The sequence below is a fragment of the Psammomys obesus genome, unplaced genomic scaffold (assembly GCF_907164565.1).
Source record: "Psammomys obesus unplaced genomic scaffold, mPsaObe1.curated_primary_1811, whole genome shotgun sequence".
Classification (NCBI taxonomy): domain Eukaryota; kingdom Metazoa; phylum Chordata; class Mammalia; order Rodentia; family Muridae; genus Psammomys; species Psammomys obesus.
In genome coordinates, this window is record NW_026592586.1 from 401739 (window position 1) to 423298 (window position 21560).

A 21560-nucleotide genomic window follows, 5' to 3' on the forward strand; every position below is an offset into this window, starting at 1 on the left:
GAAAGAAAGAAAGAAAGAAAGAAAGAAAGAAAGAAAGAAAGAAAGAAGGAAATAGCTTGACAGTACCATTCCCTTTAGGGAAAGGCATTCTAATCTGAAAGTTCCTGAGCCAGCTCCTGCCACCGTGTCCAGCTCTTGTCAATCCACTGTTTTGGAATAAAGCCACAACTCCTGGACTTTTGGTCTTACTCTGCAAGAATACCCATTGCTCATCTAATATTGAGAATCAGTTATGCTTGGAACTTCTCATCATTTGATATCAAAGTAACCAGAAAAGACTAAAATAAGTCTGGGCTTCCAACTTTGGAACTTTCTGTGGTGTATGTTCTTCCTCAAGCTAGTGGCCAGCATCATGCTGTGGTCTCACTGATTCAACTTCATCATAATGAAACCATGGAGTCATCCCTAGAGTTTACCACGGCCAGTTAGAGCAAGCACACAATTGTCCGTCATCAATTATCATTATCATCTCTGCATGCAATTGTCCGTCATCAATTATCAATATTATCTCTATCATTTTTTCAGGGCTGACACTCCTGTTCTCAGCTGTCTTCTCTTGCAGTTTTCTAGGTCTCATGATACTAAAAACAAAAATCTATAGGGGAATGATGACAATTTTTACTAACCTAAAAACTGTTTCTCTTCACATTGGAATGCATGGTCCCAGACACAGTTATGGTGCTACATGTGCCTGGATGGTTTCCTGTGTTAAATTCATTCATTCATTCGTTAAGTGAGACTGGGGTTTGAATGCAGCACTTTGTGCACGCCCAACAAGAAGTCTACCTCAGATTCACACCCTCACGTCCGGAGTACACGTTAGTTACCGAATTTCCGTGAAAGCACTGACTGTGCAGGACTGTTTCTCCATCATATACACTCAGAATAATGTTTCCTCCTCAGAATGGGCTGCTGTCCAGCCTCCCTTATCTGCTTGCCTACATCTGTGGTATCGTAGCAGGTCAGATGTCAGACTTCTTCCTGTGCAGGAAGATTTTCAGCGTAGTTACCGTCCGGAAACTCTTCACCACATTAGGTAAGGAACAGCCAGGACAGACAAACGCTTGGGGAATCCTTCCGCCCCGTGCTCAGAAGCAGCTAACTGTACAGTATGGATCTCTCCGCAGGGACCCTCTGTCCTGTGATCTTCACCATGTGCCTGCTCTACTTGAGCTTCAACTTCTACAGCACCGTCATTTTCCTGACACTTGCCAACTCGACACTCAGCTTTTCCTACTGTGGACAACTTATCAATGCCTTGGATATTGCTCCCAGGTAGGGCTCTCAAAATTTATTTATTTAGGCACTAATAAATAAAACTGCATGCATTTATCGGGTACAGCATGGTGTTTTGAAATGGATGCATTATAGAATGATTAAATGAAGCTAAGTTATATATATAACTCATATGGTTCATTTTTTGGTAGTGAGAATGCTTAAATTCTATCATAGTAGCAGTTTTCAAGAATGCAACTCATTGCTGTTAATTATAATCATCGTATTTATGATGGATCTCTTGAAATTATTCCAATTGGATCTTTCAGCCACTATCTTTCTAAAAAACATACCTTTACCCCTAGACTCTGATAACACTCATTCTGTTCTCTACTTAACGAATTCAACTTTTTTATATCCCACATGTACATGACATCGTGTGCCATTTGTCTGTGACTTACTTATTTCACTCGACATTACATTTTTCAGGTTCATCCGTATTGTTAAAAATAACAGTACTTCCTTCTTTTCAAGAAAATAGCATTATATTGTGCATACAGACCACACAGCCTTATCCATTTAGTGCTGCTGAACACTGGTATTGTCTCTATCTTATCTGTGGTGAATAATATTGTAATAACCACTCAACTGTAGATAGGTACTCACTCAGTCTCTTTCTAACATGTGCCTAGCAGCCAGAGTGCTGAGAAATATGGTGAGGCACCTGTATGCCATTTTCTACAGTGGCTGCACTAATTCAAATTTCTACCTCTCACCAACACTTCTTTCTCATCTTTCCTTCAAGAGTGGGTAGAAGGTAACATTTCACTATGTTTTGAACCTCATTCCTTTGATGATTAGTGATGTTAAAAGTGTGTGTGTGTGTGTGTGTGTGTGTGTGTGTGTGTTGGCTCTTTTTAGGTCCTTTTTGAAAAATATCTATTTCAGTTCTTTGCTCAAATTTAATCAACTTGGTACTGAGTTCCGTTTCTGATGTGTTTCTAATAATAATCCCCTATCGAATGTGTGGTTTACATTTTTCCCATTGCACAGGTTGTTTCTTCATTCCACTGACTGTTTCCTTGACTCTGTAGACTATTTGTGGTTTCAAGTAATTTCATTCTTCTTTTGCTTTTAGTGCTTAAAATTTTATTTTTTAGTCATATAAAAAAAATCATTGTCCAGACCAAAGTCATGGTAGTTTTTACAGTGCTTTTGGTTGTTGTTGTTGTTTGTTTGTTTGTTTGTTTGTTTTTAGAGAAAGGGTTTCTCTGTGTAGCTCTGACTATCCTAGAACTTGCTCTGTAGATCAGGCTGGCATTAAACTCAGAGATTTACCTACTTCGGTCTCCCAAGTACTGGGATTGAAGGCATGCACCACCACTCCTGGCTCCTACAGTGTTTCTTTCTCATAGTTTTATAGTTTCAAGTCTTCAATTACTTTTGAATAATATACTTTTATATATTATCTGAAAGAATGGCACAATTCTGTTTTCATCTGTAAGTTGATATACATTGGTTCCAGTTCTATTTATTGTCCTTTTTCCATTTTCCGTCCTTGACAATTTTGTTAAAAACTGATCCTGCCATAAATATGTACCTTTATTTCTTGGCTTTCTATTTCACGTCATTGGTCCATGTGTCTGCTTTGATGTCAGCACCAGGCCCCTTTGACTGCCATGCCTTCAAGGAATGGTTTTGAAGATAGGTAGTGCATGTTATTAATTAAAAAGAAGAAGAAGCAGGGGGACAACCGATATTCTCTGCAAGAGGTTTATTAGAAGGGTACAGAGGAAGTGGGTAGCAAGGCATGGTGGGGAAAGAGAGATGGAAAGGGAGGATGGGGGAAGGGGGCACCCCGAGAGAGAGAGAGAGAGAAAGAGAAGAAAGAGAAGAGTGTAAAGAGAGTAAGAGAGAGAAAATAAGAGAGGGACCATGTGTCGGCCACAGCCTTTAAGGGGGAAGGTAACCACACCTTCCAGGTGTGGCCACCTGCCTGGCGACACATGATGATGTCATAGGTTGCTGGGTAACACAGGAGCAGGTTGTGTTCCAAAATACTAACATTCCTCCCTTTTTCTATAATTAAAAATGGGGAGCTTGGGCTGCTTTTTATAAGGTAAGTTAAAGTATATAAATTTAGGAAGCAGCTCTTGGTTGTCATGCAAGAGGTTGAAAGAAAGAAGAATTATAGCAACAAAATAGTCAGATTGCAAGGTCAAGAGTAAGGGAAGCCTCTGCCCTGGAAAATTTAGGGTAGAGGGTTGTCAACAGAGAGAGTTGCCAGCCATGCAAGGCAGCAGGTAGGGACTGGAGAACGCTGGGAGAACCTGGAGCTGCTTGTCCTGATCCTGAAGCACACCACTTCAGCCTTTTGTTAACAAGTGAATAATGGGCGTAGATTCTCTTCTGGCTACTTCCTGCTGACACTTGGGGGCGCTGTAGGGAGGTCAAAAGGCTGAAATGTTGGCCAAGTCCAGGAAGAATAGGCTGCTTTGATGCTTTCCAGGGTCTACAAGAATATCCATGGCTGGGAGGGAAGGTGCAGGTCCAGCTTGTTGGAAGTCTATGAGGTCAGAGTTGAACACCTGTAGCTGTTTGGCGCTGTTGTGGCTATAGGAAACATCTGTGTCTGGCAGGACACTGAAACACATATATAGGCAAAAGATAAAGTTGAGTATGGAGAAAATACTGCAGGTATACATTGAAAGGTTTGGATCGATAAGGCTTGTACATGGGAACCTCTGCCTACCTGGAGGGACCTTTATTTACCAAATCATTGGCAATATTTAAGGAAGGCTTTGTTTTTGATCTGTCATTGAGGTGAAGTCTGGTTACAGAAGCGTGTAAACTTAGAGGCCCTGGTGCCAGCTGGCACTAGGTGTAGAAACCTGAAATTCTCCAGAGGGGATCCTATCTGGAAGGACGGGCGTCTGGACATCTCCCATTGGGGGCAGAGAAGTCAAGACCTTCCAGTGGCGTCCCAAGGGAAGGTGTGACTCTGAGAGAGAGGGGTCCTGCCTGGTTCAATAGCTCATCAGCTTTTGTCCAGGGACTGGGGCATGGTGCCCATTGGTACGGCCGAGAGCACAGGGCTGCCTAGCGCTAGGTCTTCCCACGAGAGAGAGAGGAGGAGGAGGAGGAACCGTGTGCAAGAGGGTACCTTCCCATGAGCGAGTGAGCGAGCGAGGGGGGGAAGGAACCGTAGAGAGGGGGTGTACTGCCCAAGGGAGAGTGAGGCCCTAAAATGGAGGTCAGCATAGAGGGTCAAACCTAGACAGTTAAGGCTACGGCTGGGGGGGGGGGTCCCTCCGTCTCAAAAGATAGTGGGAAGTTGCTTCCCCTACCAAGAGAGGTGTTTATGCTGAGAAAATGGGGTGAACTCACCAATCTAGTGGCTGGTCAATAAGGAGAACTCACCAATCCAGCCTGTGTTGCATGCAGTAAATAGGAGTCTGGTAGCCAGGAAAGGAAGTCCCAAAACCAGGGAAAAGGGAGGAGTCCCACCTTTTGAGATAGGCAATAAGTGCAGTACTTATCTGGAGTCCAATTGACCTGAGAGGTGGATTTAGGTGGACTTTCTGCAGCTTACAAGAGTTACTTTTAAGTTTTAAGAAGGAGATAAAACTTTAGACATGTTAGTATCACAATTGTATTCTGCATTGAGAAAAAGGCAGTAGACATACATATTTGTGTTAGTAGCATAAGTATTTTTTAAGGTGAACTCTGAAAAGGCAAAAGCCTTTTATGAAGTAAGAGGGAAACTCACTTGATCTTAACTTTTAGTATAAGCATACACATTATAGAGGCTTACAATCTTGAGCTTAGGACCATAATAGTGGAATAGTGGTATAATGGAATGTTTTTGTATCAGAGTTAGATTAATAAATTAGAGCTATATTGATAAGGTCAAAACTCTGGACAGTCAATACAACAGTAGCATAACAACAAGAAGAAATATTAACCTTGTAACCTTTATAACTTGCATTTTTACAACCTAAACTCCTTTTAGCCTCAGACCCTACATAAGCTCTATATTTTTTATCTGGCTATATATCTTAAACTGATCAATGAGCTAACATTGGATCTAATTGTATGCTCTTTAGCTGCAAATCTACCATTAGCTTAGCATAGACCTGAGAAGGATAAATTATGAGCTAAATAAATATACCAATCCATGTGCCAATCAAAATGATAGAGATGACTAGTTAGTCCATCACCTAGGTAGTGTCCCTGGCTCCTGTGGTCTCATAACATCATGGGCAAAGATGGTCCAGCTAGGCACAGAAGATGAGAGACTGTTTCTGTGGAGAAAGAAACAGAGTATGGCCTTACCTCACCCTTAGCAATGTGAAATATTGACTCTCCAGGTGTCCACAGTTTTGTCCACAGTTTAGGCTGGGCCCTAGCAGTGGGCCAGTTGAGGCAGTATTGCCCAGTGGTTAGCATACCACAATCCAGAGTCGCAGTCATCTGCTGTTATGCCCAAATCTTCTCGGAGACCTTGGGGGAGCTACTGCCAGGATTTCAGGACTTTTTGTCACAATAAGCTTACAGATGTTAAAATGCCATATTCATCAGATCTCTGACAAGCTTGAGGGCCAGCATATCTGAGTTACTCTTTGTTTATTTTTATTATCTGCTCCAAACTGTGTCCTATAAAACAGAATGCTATCTAGAACCATATTTTAAGTAGATTTACAAAGGCAACTTTATAGTTACCCGTCCTGGGCTTAACCTTTAAAAACCTAAACAAAGACACTAGGTATAGCTCAACATCTTAACTAACTGCAGTTGTTAGCATAATTTTAAATTTGCTCTTTCTGAACTAAAATCAAAGCAAACCTTTTAATTAGATACAGTTTATAGAGAGGCTAGCAAATCTTGCTGCTCCTACCGCTTGCATTAAAATTGAACCGCAAAGGCTTTGCACTTAGCACTAATCAGAGTGCCTGAACATAACTGATAGACCCACACAAAGATGTCAGCAAAACTACAGCTCTATCCTCTCTATCCCTAACCATTAAATATTAGGACTTTAGGTTTTGTCCTTGCTAAGTTGGAATCTTAAAAGTCATGAATATAATTTATTAAAGTGAGAGCATAAGAGTTTTTGTATGATTTAATACATAAAAGTTTATAGCTTATAATAATCTAAGGCTATACTACAGATTAATAACATCATTTTAAGAGAACAAGACCAAGCTTATATTAACCTTTTGATAGTTAGAGATATAGTAAATTGACCCAATTTTAATATAAATATATTTTTAAAAATTAATAGTTCCTAATTTAGAATATTGGCAAACAACTTGTATATAATAATAAACCCTTGAACTATAAGTTTAAGACCAACAATTTAGCAGAATCATATAAACCAGATTTAAAATTAACCAAGTATATTTTAACATTTTGATAGTAGAGATGTAGCAAATTGTCCCAGTTTTAACATAAATACCTGTAAACTCAATAGATCTTAATTTAGAATATTGGTAAACAATTTGTATGCAACAATGAACCCCTGAGCGGAACAGTATAAAGCGATCTTAAAATTATATTTGAGCAACACATAGCAGGAGACAGTAACAGTCTTATATTTTAAACCAACTTAATTTGAATAGATATTTGTAACTTTGAAATTTTATTATTATATAAAATTTATTTTGAAGCAGGGTCGAATCATAAGACAGTAAAATGTAACTTTGAGTTTTTATAAAAACCCATACCAACTTGAAATGAGACTCATTTGCAGACCTCCTTCTTTTGTTCTTTGTCTTTGGAATGGCTTTGCCTACCTTTGTGAGGCCATGTATATTTTAACAATTGCTTTCTATTTTTTTGAAAAGCATCATTGGCATTTTCACAAGGCATAAATATAGTGTTTAGATCACTTTGAGAAACAGATATTTTACCAATTTTAGCTCTCCTGACCCATGAGCCTGTGATATCTTTTTTCTCTGCATGCCTTCGATTCATCAATGTCCTACAGATTTAGAGTGCAGGTCATTTAACTCCTGGGATGAATTTATTCTTAACTACTTTTTCTAGTTCTTTTAAAAGGAATTATTATAATTTTTCTTAGTTTGTTATTAAGTAATTATTTTAAAATACTATTCTTTCTGGTATGGTAGTGCATACTCTAATTCCATTTCTGGAGGTGAAGGCAGGAGATCAGGAATCCAAGGTCATTCTTAGCTATCTAGTAAATTTTAGAGCACCCTGGGCTATAAAGGCCCTAACTCAAAATGGTGAAAAAGGGAAAGGAAAAAAATCTCTCTTTCTTTTTTATCTCAAGAGAATTAAATCGTTTGTTGATTACATGACAAGCTTCATTCCCCTCTGTTGTTTTTATACCATTAGTCAATTTTGATATTTCAAAGGGTGTGCCAACAATCACTTTATAACCAAATTGTGACCTTGCTTGGGTGACTCTTTCAGTGGTGAAACTCATTAAAGTCACAATAGTAATTGGCAGTTTAACTATACCAAGTATTTTAAGACAATGGCTTCTCCACCCAAGCAACCACAAATAAATTCCAAATGGAGGTTGGCCCCACCCGGAAGGAATTCTCATTGTGTAAGATTAGTCTGCTCTTTCTTTCTTGAACCCTGACCTCAGGGTCACTTTAGGATTTCAAATATTATGAAGCTCGCAGGCAGAAGAGGAACAGTTCTGAGGGAAAAATCTGTGTAAGCCAAATTTAAATAATGCCGATAATTGTACACATATGCTGAACCCTGGCTACAGAGCTGTAAAGAATAGCCCCAAAACAGTGAATGCCTATTTCAGAGTCAGGTTATTGGGTTATTGGTCTATATGGCCATTTACCTCAAGCAAAGCTCTGTGCTGGTGTCCTCATCTAACACCTGGGGTAAAAAGAGAATGTTTACCCCACGAGTTATTAGGTCACACCTTTCCACCACCTCCTGTGGTTCCAGCCTAGCAACCAAGCCCCTGGCAACCAAGCCCCTGGCAATCCAAGCTCCTCACACACGCATACAAATCACAGCAGGAGCCTACCTAATATTTTAGTTATACTTGTTTAGTGCGAAAACTGCTTTTTATCCTATGTCCTTTGAGAGATTTGTGTGACCCACAGAAACAGCTCTGTAATTCACAGCAGCCAGCAGACAACACTCACACCGTACTGAGGAGCTAACTGCATGGAGAACACAGACAACTTATTAACAGGGTTACCCAAAGTAGAAGCTTCTAGTGAAGTAAAAACAAGACGAAACAAAATCACTTGTCACGAATTTGAAAAGAAACTTGTCCACCAGGCCCACATAAAGAGGAACAAATGTATCCAGTTCATTTATTTAGTTTCAAGAATTGCCTTTAAAAAAAAAAAAGCCAGCAAGTGTTCTAATTGTATGGAATTATATAAGGACACAAAAATTATTTGATAAAGAATGTGCAATATCAATTGTTTCTCAGCCTGTGGGCTAAGATCAGGTGTTGAATGTCAATATCAATTAAAATATGGGCACTTAAAATTAAGACTGTGCTAACAAATCAGTATATCTGTAAAATTATAAGCAGTTGCCATGTTGGTTATATCTTTTGTGCCTATCATGCCCTCTGATGAATGTAATAATCTTATCCACATGCTCTGGCTGGGAAACAGAGGATGGAGGCCTTGAAGGTCCACACCTAGATATGTTTTTCTACAAGGCTAACTAGCTCTAGTCACTCATGGCCTCAGTGATACTGTTTGTCAGCACCTGGCAGACAAGTAAGAGATCTTAGCAGGTGATGACTCAGACAGGATCTAATTTGTCCTAAATTGCATCATTCCAACGGACTTAAGTTCCCTGTTACAGCAAAGAAATTCAGAAAGGAAGAAGAGTCATAAAGACGTGGTTTCGTGAAAGCATTGAGAGAGCAAGGTTGAGAGAGGCAGAAAAGGCCTGAGAATATGGTAGCTATACCATGCCTTTGGGGAGTGGGGAGAAGAGAAATTACCAGCAGAGTCTTGGGATGGTCTGTGGTGAAGTCAGACAGCAAAGCCACCCTCTTAAGGCAGCTGTCAGTAAGTGGATTTCATGCCACTGAAGTCTCCTTCCCTTCCACAGGGGATTGCGCTATAGTTCAGACATCTTAATTTTGTTCAGGTTTTACTCACACATTTTATACTCAAGTGTGAAATCGTTAAAACTAAAAACCCCAGTGGACTTGGAAAGGGTCAGGGAGGAGATGCGGTAGGGAGGGTGGGATTGGAAGGGAATGAGGGAGCCGGATACAGCTGGGATACAGAGTTAATAAAATGTAACTAATTACAATAAAAATTAAAATAAAATAAAAAAAAAAAACAACTAAAAACCCACCACAATGTTTCTTTTGTTTTAAAATTTGCTTACAAAATACTTTAAACCATGGTCTGTTCCACCTAAAGAATAAGCAAATTACAGCTGAGCATTGTACAAAAATCTGTCTTACTTTAAAATGATTTAAAGGTTCTCTTGCTTTTCTGTATCCCCAGTGTTAGGGCACTGAGGGATGTGAGGTTCAGGGTAAAGAGCACGCCTGCCTGGCTATAGCAGGGAGGAGCGCCATCTGGTGGCTGCATAGTGAATTTCAGAGGATGTGTCCTAACAGCTGCAAGGAAAGTCATGTGTTTAACTTCCCGATTTCTTGCACGGGTTACATTAATTCTGAAAGGAAATGTGGATTTGCTGCCAAGAAGAGGCACAGATTAAGTGAACTGATTCAAAAGTCAATAGAATAAAAAGAAGCCTGGCAATACTATCATAATACCAGATAAAATATACTTTAGTCCAAGAAGCATGGCTAGAAATTTTAAAATGTACCTCATAACGGTGAAGAGAAATCTATCAGACTTGTGTGTGTGTGTGTGTGTGTGTGTGTGTGCGCGCGCGCGCGCGCCTGTGTGTGTGTGTGTCCATGTGGTGGTCAGAGGACAACTTTGTCAAGACAGATTTCTCCTTCCACCCTTATATGGGTCCTAGGTGGTGAACTCAGGCAGCCAGGCTTGCACAAACGAGTGCCCTTACCCACTGAGCCACCTTGCTAGCCCATATATTTTTATTTATATTCATTGTGAACTAAGGAATTCAAAGAATTAAGAGGTTCAAATGGGCTAGCCAGGTCCTGCACTCAAATAATTAGGTACAGTTTCAAGCAAGAGGCTTACTTCCAGGGTTTTTTGTTTGTTTGTTTGTTTGTTTGTTTGTCTGTTTGATCATCCAACAATAGGAGGTAGACAAGAAGTTAGAAATTATATTGATTATTAGAAGAACAAACGAACATACTTGACCTAATTGACACAGGTAAGACAGCATCCAAAGAGGACTGAGCTTATGTAATTTTGAATGCTCTGCAAGACCTTACTGAAGGGAACAAATATCCAGGATTATAAAGCAAGCTGCAGTTGATTCAACATAACCCACCCAGCTTCATACCAGTTTCCCAAAAGACATGGCTCAAGGGGAGCTTTAATACTTTTAGGGACCCACACAAGTGACTCTATTTTAAGATTAAAAGACAAACTGTAACCTTTACGGTGACATAAAATGACTCAGTGCATAGTGTTAGTGTTTCTGCGCATACCAGAGCATGCATGAATATATGTGTATATGTGTGTGTGTGTGTGTGCACAGTTTTTTTATGAAGCTCATAAAGACTGGAATAACAAGGAGGGGCTCAGAAAAGTCCAAACTGGCTCAAATTCCACCCAAGAGTTCTGTTGCTACAGCAAGAGGTGAACTGTGAAAAGTGATGTTGGTTAACGGTTCCTGCCAACACCAACGCTCAGGAGCTTCTCAGAAGGATTCTTCCCAACAGGATAGTGACTAGGACAGTATGCTAACAGGATATACTGTCCACCTCTCCCATGACTCAGACCAAAAGTCTAATCTGGGACCTCACAGTGTTTAGGGTTCCTGAGTAGAGGCTGATAAGTTAACAGACAAGCTCTATGCTTCTCCCTCATTGAACATGTCAAGGCAAAGTAGAAACAGTATAGATCAAAGAAAATAAAACAAACCTGAAGACTCTCCTACTCATGAAGGAAAAGACCTTCTAACACACAACCTCTATTGCTGAGCTGGAGGGCCAAGGCTCCAAGGCCTGGACCAAACTGCTCTTGACTAAGCACTGGCTCCCTCTTCATGGCTGATGGATGGACTTGTCCCCTCCTTGGTCAATGAACATGCTCCCATTTTCATAACGTAACAGATTCCTTACTGTTAAAGTCGACCTTTCTGACACTGTGGGACAATGAAAAAGTTGCTACCTGCGTGTATATTCTCTGCGGCGTTGACAGACTTAAACAGTAGGAATGGGTGTTGATGGCATCGGCGGTTCCCCGCTCAAGCCGGTATGAACCGGGGTGGCTCTGCTGGAAGCATTCGTAACACTTTCTATCTGTGTTCTCTTTCCTTCTGGACAGATATTACGGATTTATTAAAGCAGTTACAGCTTTACTTGGAATGTTTGGAGGCCTAATTTCTTCAACTGTAGCTGGGTTGATCCTTAGTCAGGTAAGTAGCATGCAGATATGCATAGTTATTTTTTTCCCTATTAATTGTATAAAGAAAATCACACACACACACACACACACACACACACACACACACACACACACACTTGGAGGAGACGCCAACAGCAGATGAGTTAAGGGTTTCCATGTCATTTGAAGACAACTTTGGTGAAACCAAGCAGTCCTTTGAGTCTTCAGACAGTATAGTCTTTCTCCTTGTATGGCATTTGTTACTATTGGAAACTCTTTAGTTGCTTGAAAGGAAATGGGTCTCTGTGGTTTTAACAGGGGACATGTAGATGCTGAAACAGGATTCGGCTGAGTAAGGGTAGTGGAAGTAACAAGAGCTTTGTCAGAAAAAAAAAATCTAGAAACAGGACAGCACAGAGCTAAAATCTGAGGAACAATGGTCTACCAAGGCAGGCACTGCGCCCGCATTTACAGAATTACTTAAAGTCCTCTTGACAGACACAATTGAAATACTCTACCGATTTAAAGTTACTTAAAACAAGTGTTTCCGAGAGGGCCCAGTGGGTAGGTTAAGCACAAGCCTGACAACCTTGTTCAAACCCCACAATCCACACAGAGGTGGAAGGAGAGAACCAACTCCACAAACATTTCCTCTGACCTCCACATCCATGCTGTGGCACATGCGTATCCACACACACACACACACACACACACACACACACACACACATCCTGTGATACACACAAATAATAATAGTAACAATGATAATCTTAAAATGCATGCCTCCTCTTGAAAAAAAACAATTAAGAGAACATTTTGGGGTTTCAGAAGAACTGATTCCATGGAGGTGAATGACCATAGGGCCACTGGCTGCCGTGGCTCAATAGACAAACATTTATCCAAAAAACAGCAGAGCCAGGATGGTCCTGCCGGCTTAAACATGTCCTGAGCAAGGACTGCACCTCCTTCTGCGTTCACCCTGGAGGTAATGCTCCCTACCACCATACCTTTAAACGGCACTTTATTCAGAGTGTGGGATTTGGTGATCCGAGAAGGCAGCAGAACAATACCCTCGGAGAACCTGCAGCCAGCCAGTTTTACATGCAGGGGGTCAATCGTACTCAAGGCCTGGCTTGCCTTGTTGGTCAGGTAATCAGCCCCATTTCTGATCCTTACGGCGTCTTGTGCATCTCTGGGCACTGTGCCTTGCACTTCCCCTCCTTTTCTAGGAGCCTGAGACCAGCCCCTTCCTGAAATGCTGAGTCTAATTAGCGGCCGCCTGTATCAGCTGCGTGCCCCTCCTCCACCAGGGCGGGAGCGGGAACTCAGAAGAGCCAGCTGCTCTTCTAAGTTATCAGAAACATTCGCATGCAGATTCCTTTCTACAACACGGAGGACAGAAACCCCCTTTACCGTATATCATACAAAAGGAGACTTCTCTACCCCACCCCCAACCCCTGTCAATTCCACTAGCTCATCCACTGGTTTGTTTGAAGGAAAGCTCCCAAGTGGAGAAGTCCTGTTAGGGAGTCCTTCGATCATTCCTCACCACACAGCACCGGGCAGGGTGAGGTCGTCAGAACACGTTGTGGCCACGTTTCCCATAGAGGAGCCTCCCAAAATGTGGCTTCATATACTTATGATGTCATAAAGGCAGAGGACCCAGACAGAACCATGGAAATTCCTTGGTCGGAGCGCTGGCCTCACTGGAGAAGTGGAATGTTCAAGGCAACCCCGGTTGGTTCTCTTTCTGAGCACAGAGCTAGCCACACCCTGTTTTTCCACTGAATCTCTTGAATTCCAGTTTGTCAGCCAAGCAAACTTCTTTGCTAACTTCCGAAAGGTGAGAGGAAATGTAATTTCAGAACTTTTCGAAGTTATCCCCACCCAGGGAAGGAATCCTGCCTTTGCTCGGTGTCAGAGAAGAGAAACAGAATATAATGTCCACTGAGCATGTGTAATAGTATACCAATAAGGATATGAGGTCCATATTCAAATCTGTTTCTCTCCCAAAATCTTGTCTAGCTGTCTCTATTCTGTGTGTATTGGTGGTTTTCCTGCATATGTGCCTGTGTACCACATGTGTGCCTGGTGCTCACAGAGGCTGGAAGAAAACAGCATATCCTCTGGAACGGGAGTTACAGTCCATTATGAGACACCATGTGGGTGCTACAAGTAGGGAGCCCCAATCTTCTGGAAAAGCAGCTAGTGCTCATAACCTCTAAGCCCTCTTTACAGCCCCATCAAACCCTGTTTCTTCTAAATGTCACATGCCACGAAATGTTTTTCAGCACCTTAGCTGCCTAATTGGAGCAAATTAAGTTTTTCTAGAGAAACATCCTGAATTCACGCTCTATAGGAGTTCAGTACATATGGCTCAAAATTGAAAAAAAAAAAAAAATCACGAAACAGTTGAAAGAATTTAAAAACAAACAAACACAACTAGAGCCTCAAAGATACTGGAAATGACATACACGAGTAACAAAGTAAAAGAAGAGACTAAAGATGTAAGAAACATAACATGTGACAAAGAATCTTATTTACCTCTTGTCAACAACAATATAAAAAATTAAAAATAAGAACATCAGACTTAATGTAAACAAAAGGAACTTATAAGGACTATGCTTCCATCAGTGGGAGAGAGAGTGGTTTGGGTCGATTTTCTTAATGCAAACCGTTGTCACGGCTGGAAAGTAGAGTCTTCTATGAAACTTGGGCAAGCTGAAGATGCAGAAGCAGTAACAGGCAATGTCTGCAAGAAGCAGAAACTCAGGACTGGTGCCAAAATGCTGCTTTTTTGATTATATTGGGAAAAGGACTTCCTGATTTGGGGAGTGCTCTTCAGAGTCTGGAAGCGGTGGTGATCCCAACAAACAAAACATTTCAGCTTGAGAATCCCCAAGGGCTGCATCTGAGGAAAAGGGTGACCAAAAAACTAGCTAATCCTTGCAATCTGCCTTGGGTCATTTGGATGGGGGAAAAAAAAAGTTGGAGTGTTTCAGGAGTATGGAGACCTCCTCATGAACCTCAAATCATATCTAGGTGGAGGTGACGTCACTCATGAAACCGTCCCCAGAAATCTCCTGTTACTGTAAATACAGTTTGAGAATTTATAAAACTTGGCCATGTTATGCACCTGTTTACATAAAGTGCAACGATTATAAGAAAACAAAGTCACACACGGTGAATCCCTTCAACACAAAAGCCAAACAGCAGTGGCTGTAAAAACACTTTTGAGAGCTTATCCGGAGGCTCCAGCAAGGCAGCATGGCTACGCATACACCCTTGAACAGAGTCAGGTCCTCCTCCGCTATTTAGAGCAAGTCATCCTCTTGACCAAGCATGCAGCTCCCAGAGAGAGGTCCGTGGTGCCGTGAGGGATGAAGGGGACACCCACCTAGTCAGTCAGGCCAGCTAAATCAACCCTGGTGATCACTGGATGACAGATATCACAGCCCGCTCACCCTCACATCCACATGCTTGAAAATTTAAAAATATACCGCACTGGCAAACCCCGCCATTTAACTCCGTTCTCCTATGGAGAAGAGATGGATTTTTTATTTGTACACTAGGATTTTTTTCCTGTTTATATGTGAAGGTAGGGAAGTGTAAACAATGTAGTAAGAATGTACCTGAAAAGTGATGGCTCAGTGGACAATGGTGCTTGCAAACAAGACCGATGACCAGAGTTTGATCTCCAGAGTCTAATTTGGTGGATGGAGAGAACCAGCTCCCTGAGAGCCATCTTCTGACCCACATCCACACAGCGCCCCCCCCCCCCACACACACACACTCATGGATTCACACAGAGCAAATACCTAAGTCTAAAAGAAAATGTTCTTAAGAGACATTAGCCTGGCGTGTTAGCCACATTTTCACTGATACCGCTTCCTGGGATAAAATGACAGCTCATAGATAAAGAAATTGAATCTAGCTTCTCATAGCAGAGAGAGGAGCGTGGTCCTAAAAACAGCAGTTTCGGTTCTAGGTTAGAATAAGATGGGCCCACATCTAAGAAGCGAGGGTGACTGGAAATCGGCTAGTCCTTGTCAGAATGTGAGAACGACTTTGCCGTTACTGCAGCAAACAGCACGTATGTCAGCACAGTGTTAGTTCCCCTGACGCTGTGATCAAGGAAGGATGCAGTCTTACTAGCTTTGTGCTGTGTTCTAGTGAAGCTATGAAAAATACACACAAAAATAGGAAGAGATAAATAGGTGACATTCAAAGATCAGCAGAAGACTCTGCTGCCAAAATATGATAATTCACAGTTTGACATGGCTTCTGATACAGTATAAATATGTACGTAGCATAAATCAATGATCTGTATAATTATTTTCTAAATATCTGAATAGCACAAAAATAATTTTAGTATATTACTTATAGCCCTAAAATAAAATCATATATATATATATATATATATATATATATATATATATATATTTAATGAATTATCTATATACCTATTGGAAAAACCAGAGGATAGTTTTTATAGAAAAATTTTAGAAATTAATAAATGGTAAGTAAGATACACCATTTTTTATATTAAAAGACTGGAAATTGTAACATGCCATCTAATTCTAAGATCTGGTGGTTCAGAACAATCCCAATTGAAGCTTTAAATTATTCTTCTGGGAAATTATAGTGTTCTTATACATCTGGCACGTGTTCACAAAGGGCTAAGAATAACTGAGGGGCTTGGGGGTTTTGCTCTGTTTTTGTTTTTGTTTGAGACAGGGCCTCGCTGCATTGGTCTGGCTGGCCTGGAACTCTCTCTGCAGCCCATGCTGGCCTCTTACTTGTATCTCTCTGCCTTCCTCTGCCTCATGAATGCTGAGATCTCAGACGTGTGCCACCACAACCAACACCGTAACGGCTCTGAAGAAGAAAACCTGGAATGCTTTCTCTTAATTATATGAGAACACTGCCATGGTAAATATGAAATAATATGGAAGACATTGTGGCAAAATTAAAATTACAGCACATAGAATGGTTTAAAAAATAATAGCTATAGTACACTGAAATATTTAAACCTGCCAGCTGCATTTGAAAACACTTTCTCTCTACCTACTTGTTTATATATATGCTTATCTGATATGAAACACTGTTGACTATGTAAGATATTTTGAAATAGACAGGAAGTTTAGAATAATAAGTCACAAGAAAAAAGACACATGAATATTGCTGGGTAGTGGCAGCTCATGACTTTAATCTCAACACTTGTGAGGTAGAGGCGGGCAGATCTCTGAGTTTGAAGCCAGCCTAGTCTATGGAGCAAGTTCCAGGACAGCCAGGGCTACACCGAGAAACCCTGTCTCTATCTGTCCCCATACCAAAAGGTATATTAATAGCTAGTAAAAACAGAATGTTATATATAGAAAGACAAAAGCAATTACTTGTGTAGAGGGAAACAATGAGTTTCTTGGTTATTTGGAATGCTTGAGTGACCTGCGTTGACTCTACATATTATTTTAATACTTTATTTTAAATGTTATAAGACAGAAAATCAAGATCAGCCCCTCACACTTACTTTGTATCTTAATAATCCCCCAGGATCCGGAATATGCTTGGCACAAAATCTTCCTTTTGATGGCAGGCATTAATGTGTCATGCCTAGCTTTCTATCTTCTGTTTGCTAAAGGAGAAATTCAGGACTGGGCCAAAGAAACAAAAACCACACGACTTTGAAGGTGAGACATTCTCAGATTAAGGACAGTTTTGAAGCTGAAGATGTGGGGAAGAGAATTTCTGAGATGGAGAGCACAGCTATGTGGGCTGAGGGAAGAGCGGGCATTGTAAATATCACTGGTATTGCACGGCATGGTGCTACACTCCTCTGGAATTCTGGGAATGCCTCAGAGTTGACGTATGAATTTGGGAACCCGAGCTTCAAAAATGAACAGGCAAGAAAGGTGCAAGAGAGATGGGGACGTCTCTTCAGGAAAGTAGAATAATGTCTTCAGGATTAGAAAATGTGGGGTGTTGAGGCGAAGGAAGGGATATCTCTGCAAAAATGCTGTCTAGGGCTTAAATTACAAAGGACCTAAAACTTGCCACTGGGTTAGGCAAGAGCTGTCACAAAGATGATCCTGGCAAAAACAGCTTTCAAGCAAGTGATGAAGGTCCATTAAGGGAGGTCCATTAAGGTGTGCTCAGAGAGAATCTGGTATTTTGCTTTTCATATAAACTCTGAGTGGTAGGTAAACAGGAGAAGAAATTACTTCTGGATTAGAATTGGCTGTTGTGAAATAGCCCTGTTTTTAAGCCCCATTGAATCAAGAGACCATTGTGATGGCTGCCAGCATGTATCAGTGTCTCATGAAAAGAGAGACAAAAAGATGCTGTGAGCCTGCTTTCTTTCTTTCTTTCTTTCTTTCTTTCTTTCTTTCTTTCTTTCTTTCTTTCTTTCTTTCTTCCTTCCTTCCTTCCTTCCTTCCTTCCTTTCTTCCTTCCTTTCTTTCTTTCTTCCTTTCATGCACATGGAAGTCAGTACACAGATGTGTTTGGTCTCATGTTCACACATTCGTGTGCATGTATGGAAGCCAAAGACAACCTAAGTCTAAGGTCATCCTCATGCTACCGACCTCTTTTGAGACAAGGTCTCTTACTGGCCGACAGCACAATTGAGTCTACTGGCTGGCCAATCAGGCTCAGTGATCTTCCTGCCTCCGCTTCCCCAGTGCTAAGAGTCACTAGTATGCACCCCAATAGTGTGCTTTTTTTTTCATGGATTCAGAGAATCAAACTCACTCAAGTCCTTGTGCTTGCAAACCATTGAGCCAAGTATTGTTTTCTGCGATTTGTCTGTTTTGTCTGGGGGAGGGAGAGACAAAGAAAGAATGATGTGAGGAAATACAAACAGTCAGAATAGAGACAGAACCCTTGAAAAGGAGAGAGACATGTGGAATCAGAGGGTCTGTTGCTGCTCTTGCCTGCTTGCTTGGAGTAGCGACTTACACGTCGATGGTGTGCATGAGCTGCGGCTCGGAGCTCCTGTCTGTTCTTAACGTTAATGCACTTTTATGTCTACTTTGGTTGGAGAGTGTTACCCAAGAATTCCTGTGTAAGAGCTTGATCCAGTGTGTGGCGTTGGGAGGGCCTCAAGTCTCTTGCGTAGCCCGGGCAGACTAGCCCGACGGTACAAATGTACATCGCTGTGCCTGGTTTTCAAATTCTGTTTTAAATGGAATAGCTTTCTCACTATAATTTTTCTATTAAATACAATAGGAATACAATTAACTTTTGTACGGTTTCATTAAGCTTATCCTACTAGTTTTTAGTAGGTACTGTCAGATTTCTAGCTAAAGAATTTTGCTGTCTATGAACATAGATATTTTTCTTCTGAGTCCAATCTGGATAGCCTTTTTTTTCCTTCCTCTTCTCTAACTGTTCTGCTTAGAACTTGAGTTTAAAACTGAATGTAAGGGCCAGAGAAAAAAAATCTTTGATATTGTGCTTTTCTTTGCTGGCTTGGTTGGGCTTGAGGGGTAATTTTTGTTTTTGTGGAGGTGTGTGTGTGTGTGTGTGTTTTCATTCTTTCCTTTTTAGAATATAATATCTCAGTAAGTATAACTTAGACTATCCTTGAACCTCTTATATATCCCAGGCTAGCCTGAAGCTCATAATTTTTTTCACCTCCATTTCTGAGTGCTGGAGTTTCCTCTATGTGCCACTATGACCAAAATTGAGGATCAGCATATTTATGATGTTCTGACATTCAGATAAAAACGGGCCTTTTTAAATTGTTACAAAGCCCTTCTCCACCCCAACTCTCCCAGAGCTTCGCTTTGGGGTTCTATATCTGCTATGTGTTCCCCACTACACCGAAGGCACTGCTGTGCCATCACAGTTCTGCCTATTCTTCAAGGACTCACCATGAACTTCTAAGAACCCTCTTACCACAGATAAGCCGCCTCACAATAGGAGAACAGAAGTGAGCCTCTTAGACAAAAGCTGCGGTTAGGGCAATGACAGTATTGCTGAGGGATGCTCAAATACCCACAGCATTTCCCCTCCCTACATGGTGATCCTCTGCAACAAATGACTGCCCTGGCCAGCCAACGAGGTGCTGATAGCCAGGTATTAGGCAATGTATGATTGACATGCAGAACATAAACACACACACACACACACACACACAATACTTAAAGTGTCTAAATACAAAAAGAGAAGCATACAAATACATAACATCATGTATGCATAGAGAACATGAAAATCAACTCAAAACAGTCTAGGGAAACAAAAGGGGCAAATTATGGGAAAGGAGGAAAAAGTAAAATGGAGGCGGGCATGGAAGGAATGCAATCAAGGCACAAATTCTGCTTATATGCAGCCTTTCTTATGTAGCATAGTGCTACGTACATTGAATACATGCAATGAGATTTTTAAGTTAAAAACAAATATAATCAATTTAAAGAAGACTAGAACAGGGCTGGAAATGGTAACATGCACCTTTAATCCTAACACTCAACAGGCAGAGGTTGGCAGATCTCTGTGAGTTTGAGGCCAGAGTTCTGGGCCACCCAGGTTTGCACAGTGAAATCCTGTCTCAGAATTACAAAAACAAAAACAAGCCAAACACAAAACCCCAAGAAACCAAAACAGAATAATATGTGCCTTCTTCATTGTTGTTCCGGTTAGGACCCGGGGTGGACACTCTGGTTTTGCATCTTGGCCTTTCCGGGTGCTAGAGAGGATGTGTAAACACAGAACTGCTGATCTGGATGCCTGCTAGCAGGCAAAGGCCAGGCTCGGTTCACTCTAGCCGGTCAGATAGCAATCTCTCAACCCCTATAGGTGCTGTAAAGGTTCTCAGAAAGGCAAATGGTGGGCTTCATGGAAGGGACAAGAAACTTGGAGTGTGTGCTTGGTGCAAAATCACCAAGAAAGGTTCTATTTTTATTGTTTTAATAACAAATTAGCTTATTAAGAGCTGAAATTTGGGGACATAGAGAATGTACCTGTCCTAACTATAAATGCAATGTGCTGCTTTTGAGAGCAGCAATATCAAACCACAGGTGTGGCAGCTCTGTGGGTTTTTCTTTATTTGTTTTTAGGATGCAGCTTTAACACACAGCACTGAGTATCCTTGTGCCCTGAGACTGGACGTAGCCAAAATAATGCCGTTACTCAGATATTTCCACATAGGTTTCCCAGGACAGGGCAGAGGAAGGGAGCAAGTGAGCACCTAGCGGTCATATTTATTTTTATGTCCATAGGGGAGACATGTGAAAATGGCCTTGACAACCTCTCACTGGACAAGAAAGACAACTTGAGAAAAATGTCCTAGCCTACACTAATTTCTGTGAAGTGTTGCAGCACTCTCTGGGGGAAAGGCCTCTCCAGCGACATCTCTGTGTGTTTTATTTTCCTTTTTCTACAAGTTAGTAGAAAAGTGAGCATTTGCGGAGCATGAGGTCAGCATCCTTATCAAAAGGAAGAGGAACACAAATGAGACTGCGGCCCAGAGGGAGTCTCCAACACCAGGAGGGGGTGTTATGGGGGTCCCCAGGGGTCTGTCTCACCCACTGTAGTCTAAGTGATTCTTTTGCAGTGTGTATTGTATGTAACTAGTTACATGCCTCAGTTCAAAGGGGATTTATTTGTCTTCCTCTGTGATCCAATAAACACACATAAGATGAAATTTTCCTCTGCAGCTTCATGAAAGGCCTTTGCTTTGCGTTTGTTTGTTTGTTTTTTATTTTGTTTTCAATTGTCAACATTTATTCTTCTTTGTTGTAAACATGAGAACCATTTGAAGAATCTTAAATTATTCCTTTTCTTTCAGGATGGCCCATTTAAAAATATATTTTTTTAAAAAAATCAGTTTCCTCTTTGATGGGCCCAGGGAGAAATCAAACTTGTTATATGCAG

The 21560-nt window shown here is 41.1% G+C and overlaps 1 protein-coding gene across 1 annotated transcript in view; it reads left to right on the forward strand.

Annotated features, from left to right (window-relative positions):
* Slc17a1 (solute carrier family 17 member 1) overlaps positions 1–21309 on the forward strand; it is a 38966-nt gene extending 17657 nt beyond the window's left edge. The window contains exons 8-12 of the mRNA XM_055614512.1: positions 904–1036; positions 1128–1275; positions 11628–11718; positions 17241–17377; positions 20906–21309. Of these exons, the coding sequence (XP_055470487.1) occupies positions 904–1036; positions 1128–1275; positions 11628–11718; positions 17241–17375 (507 nt within the window). The 3' untranslated portion in view covers positions 17376–17377; positions 20906–21309. The remainder of the gene's footprint in view (positions 1–903; positions 1037–1127; positions 1276–11627; positions 11719–17240; positions 17378–20905) is intronic.
* Positions 21310–21560: the final 251 nt, after the last annotated feature.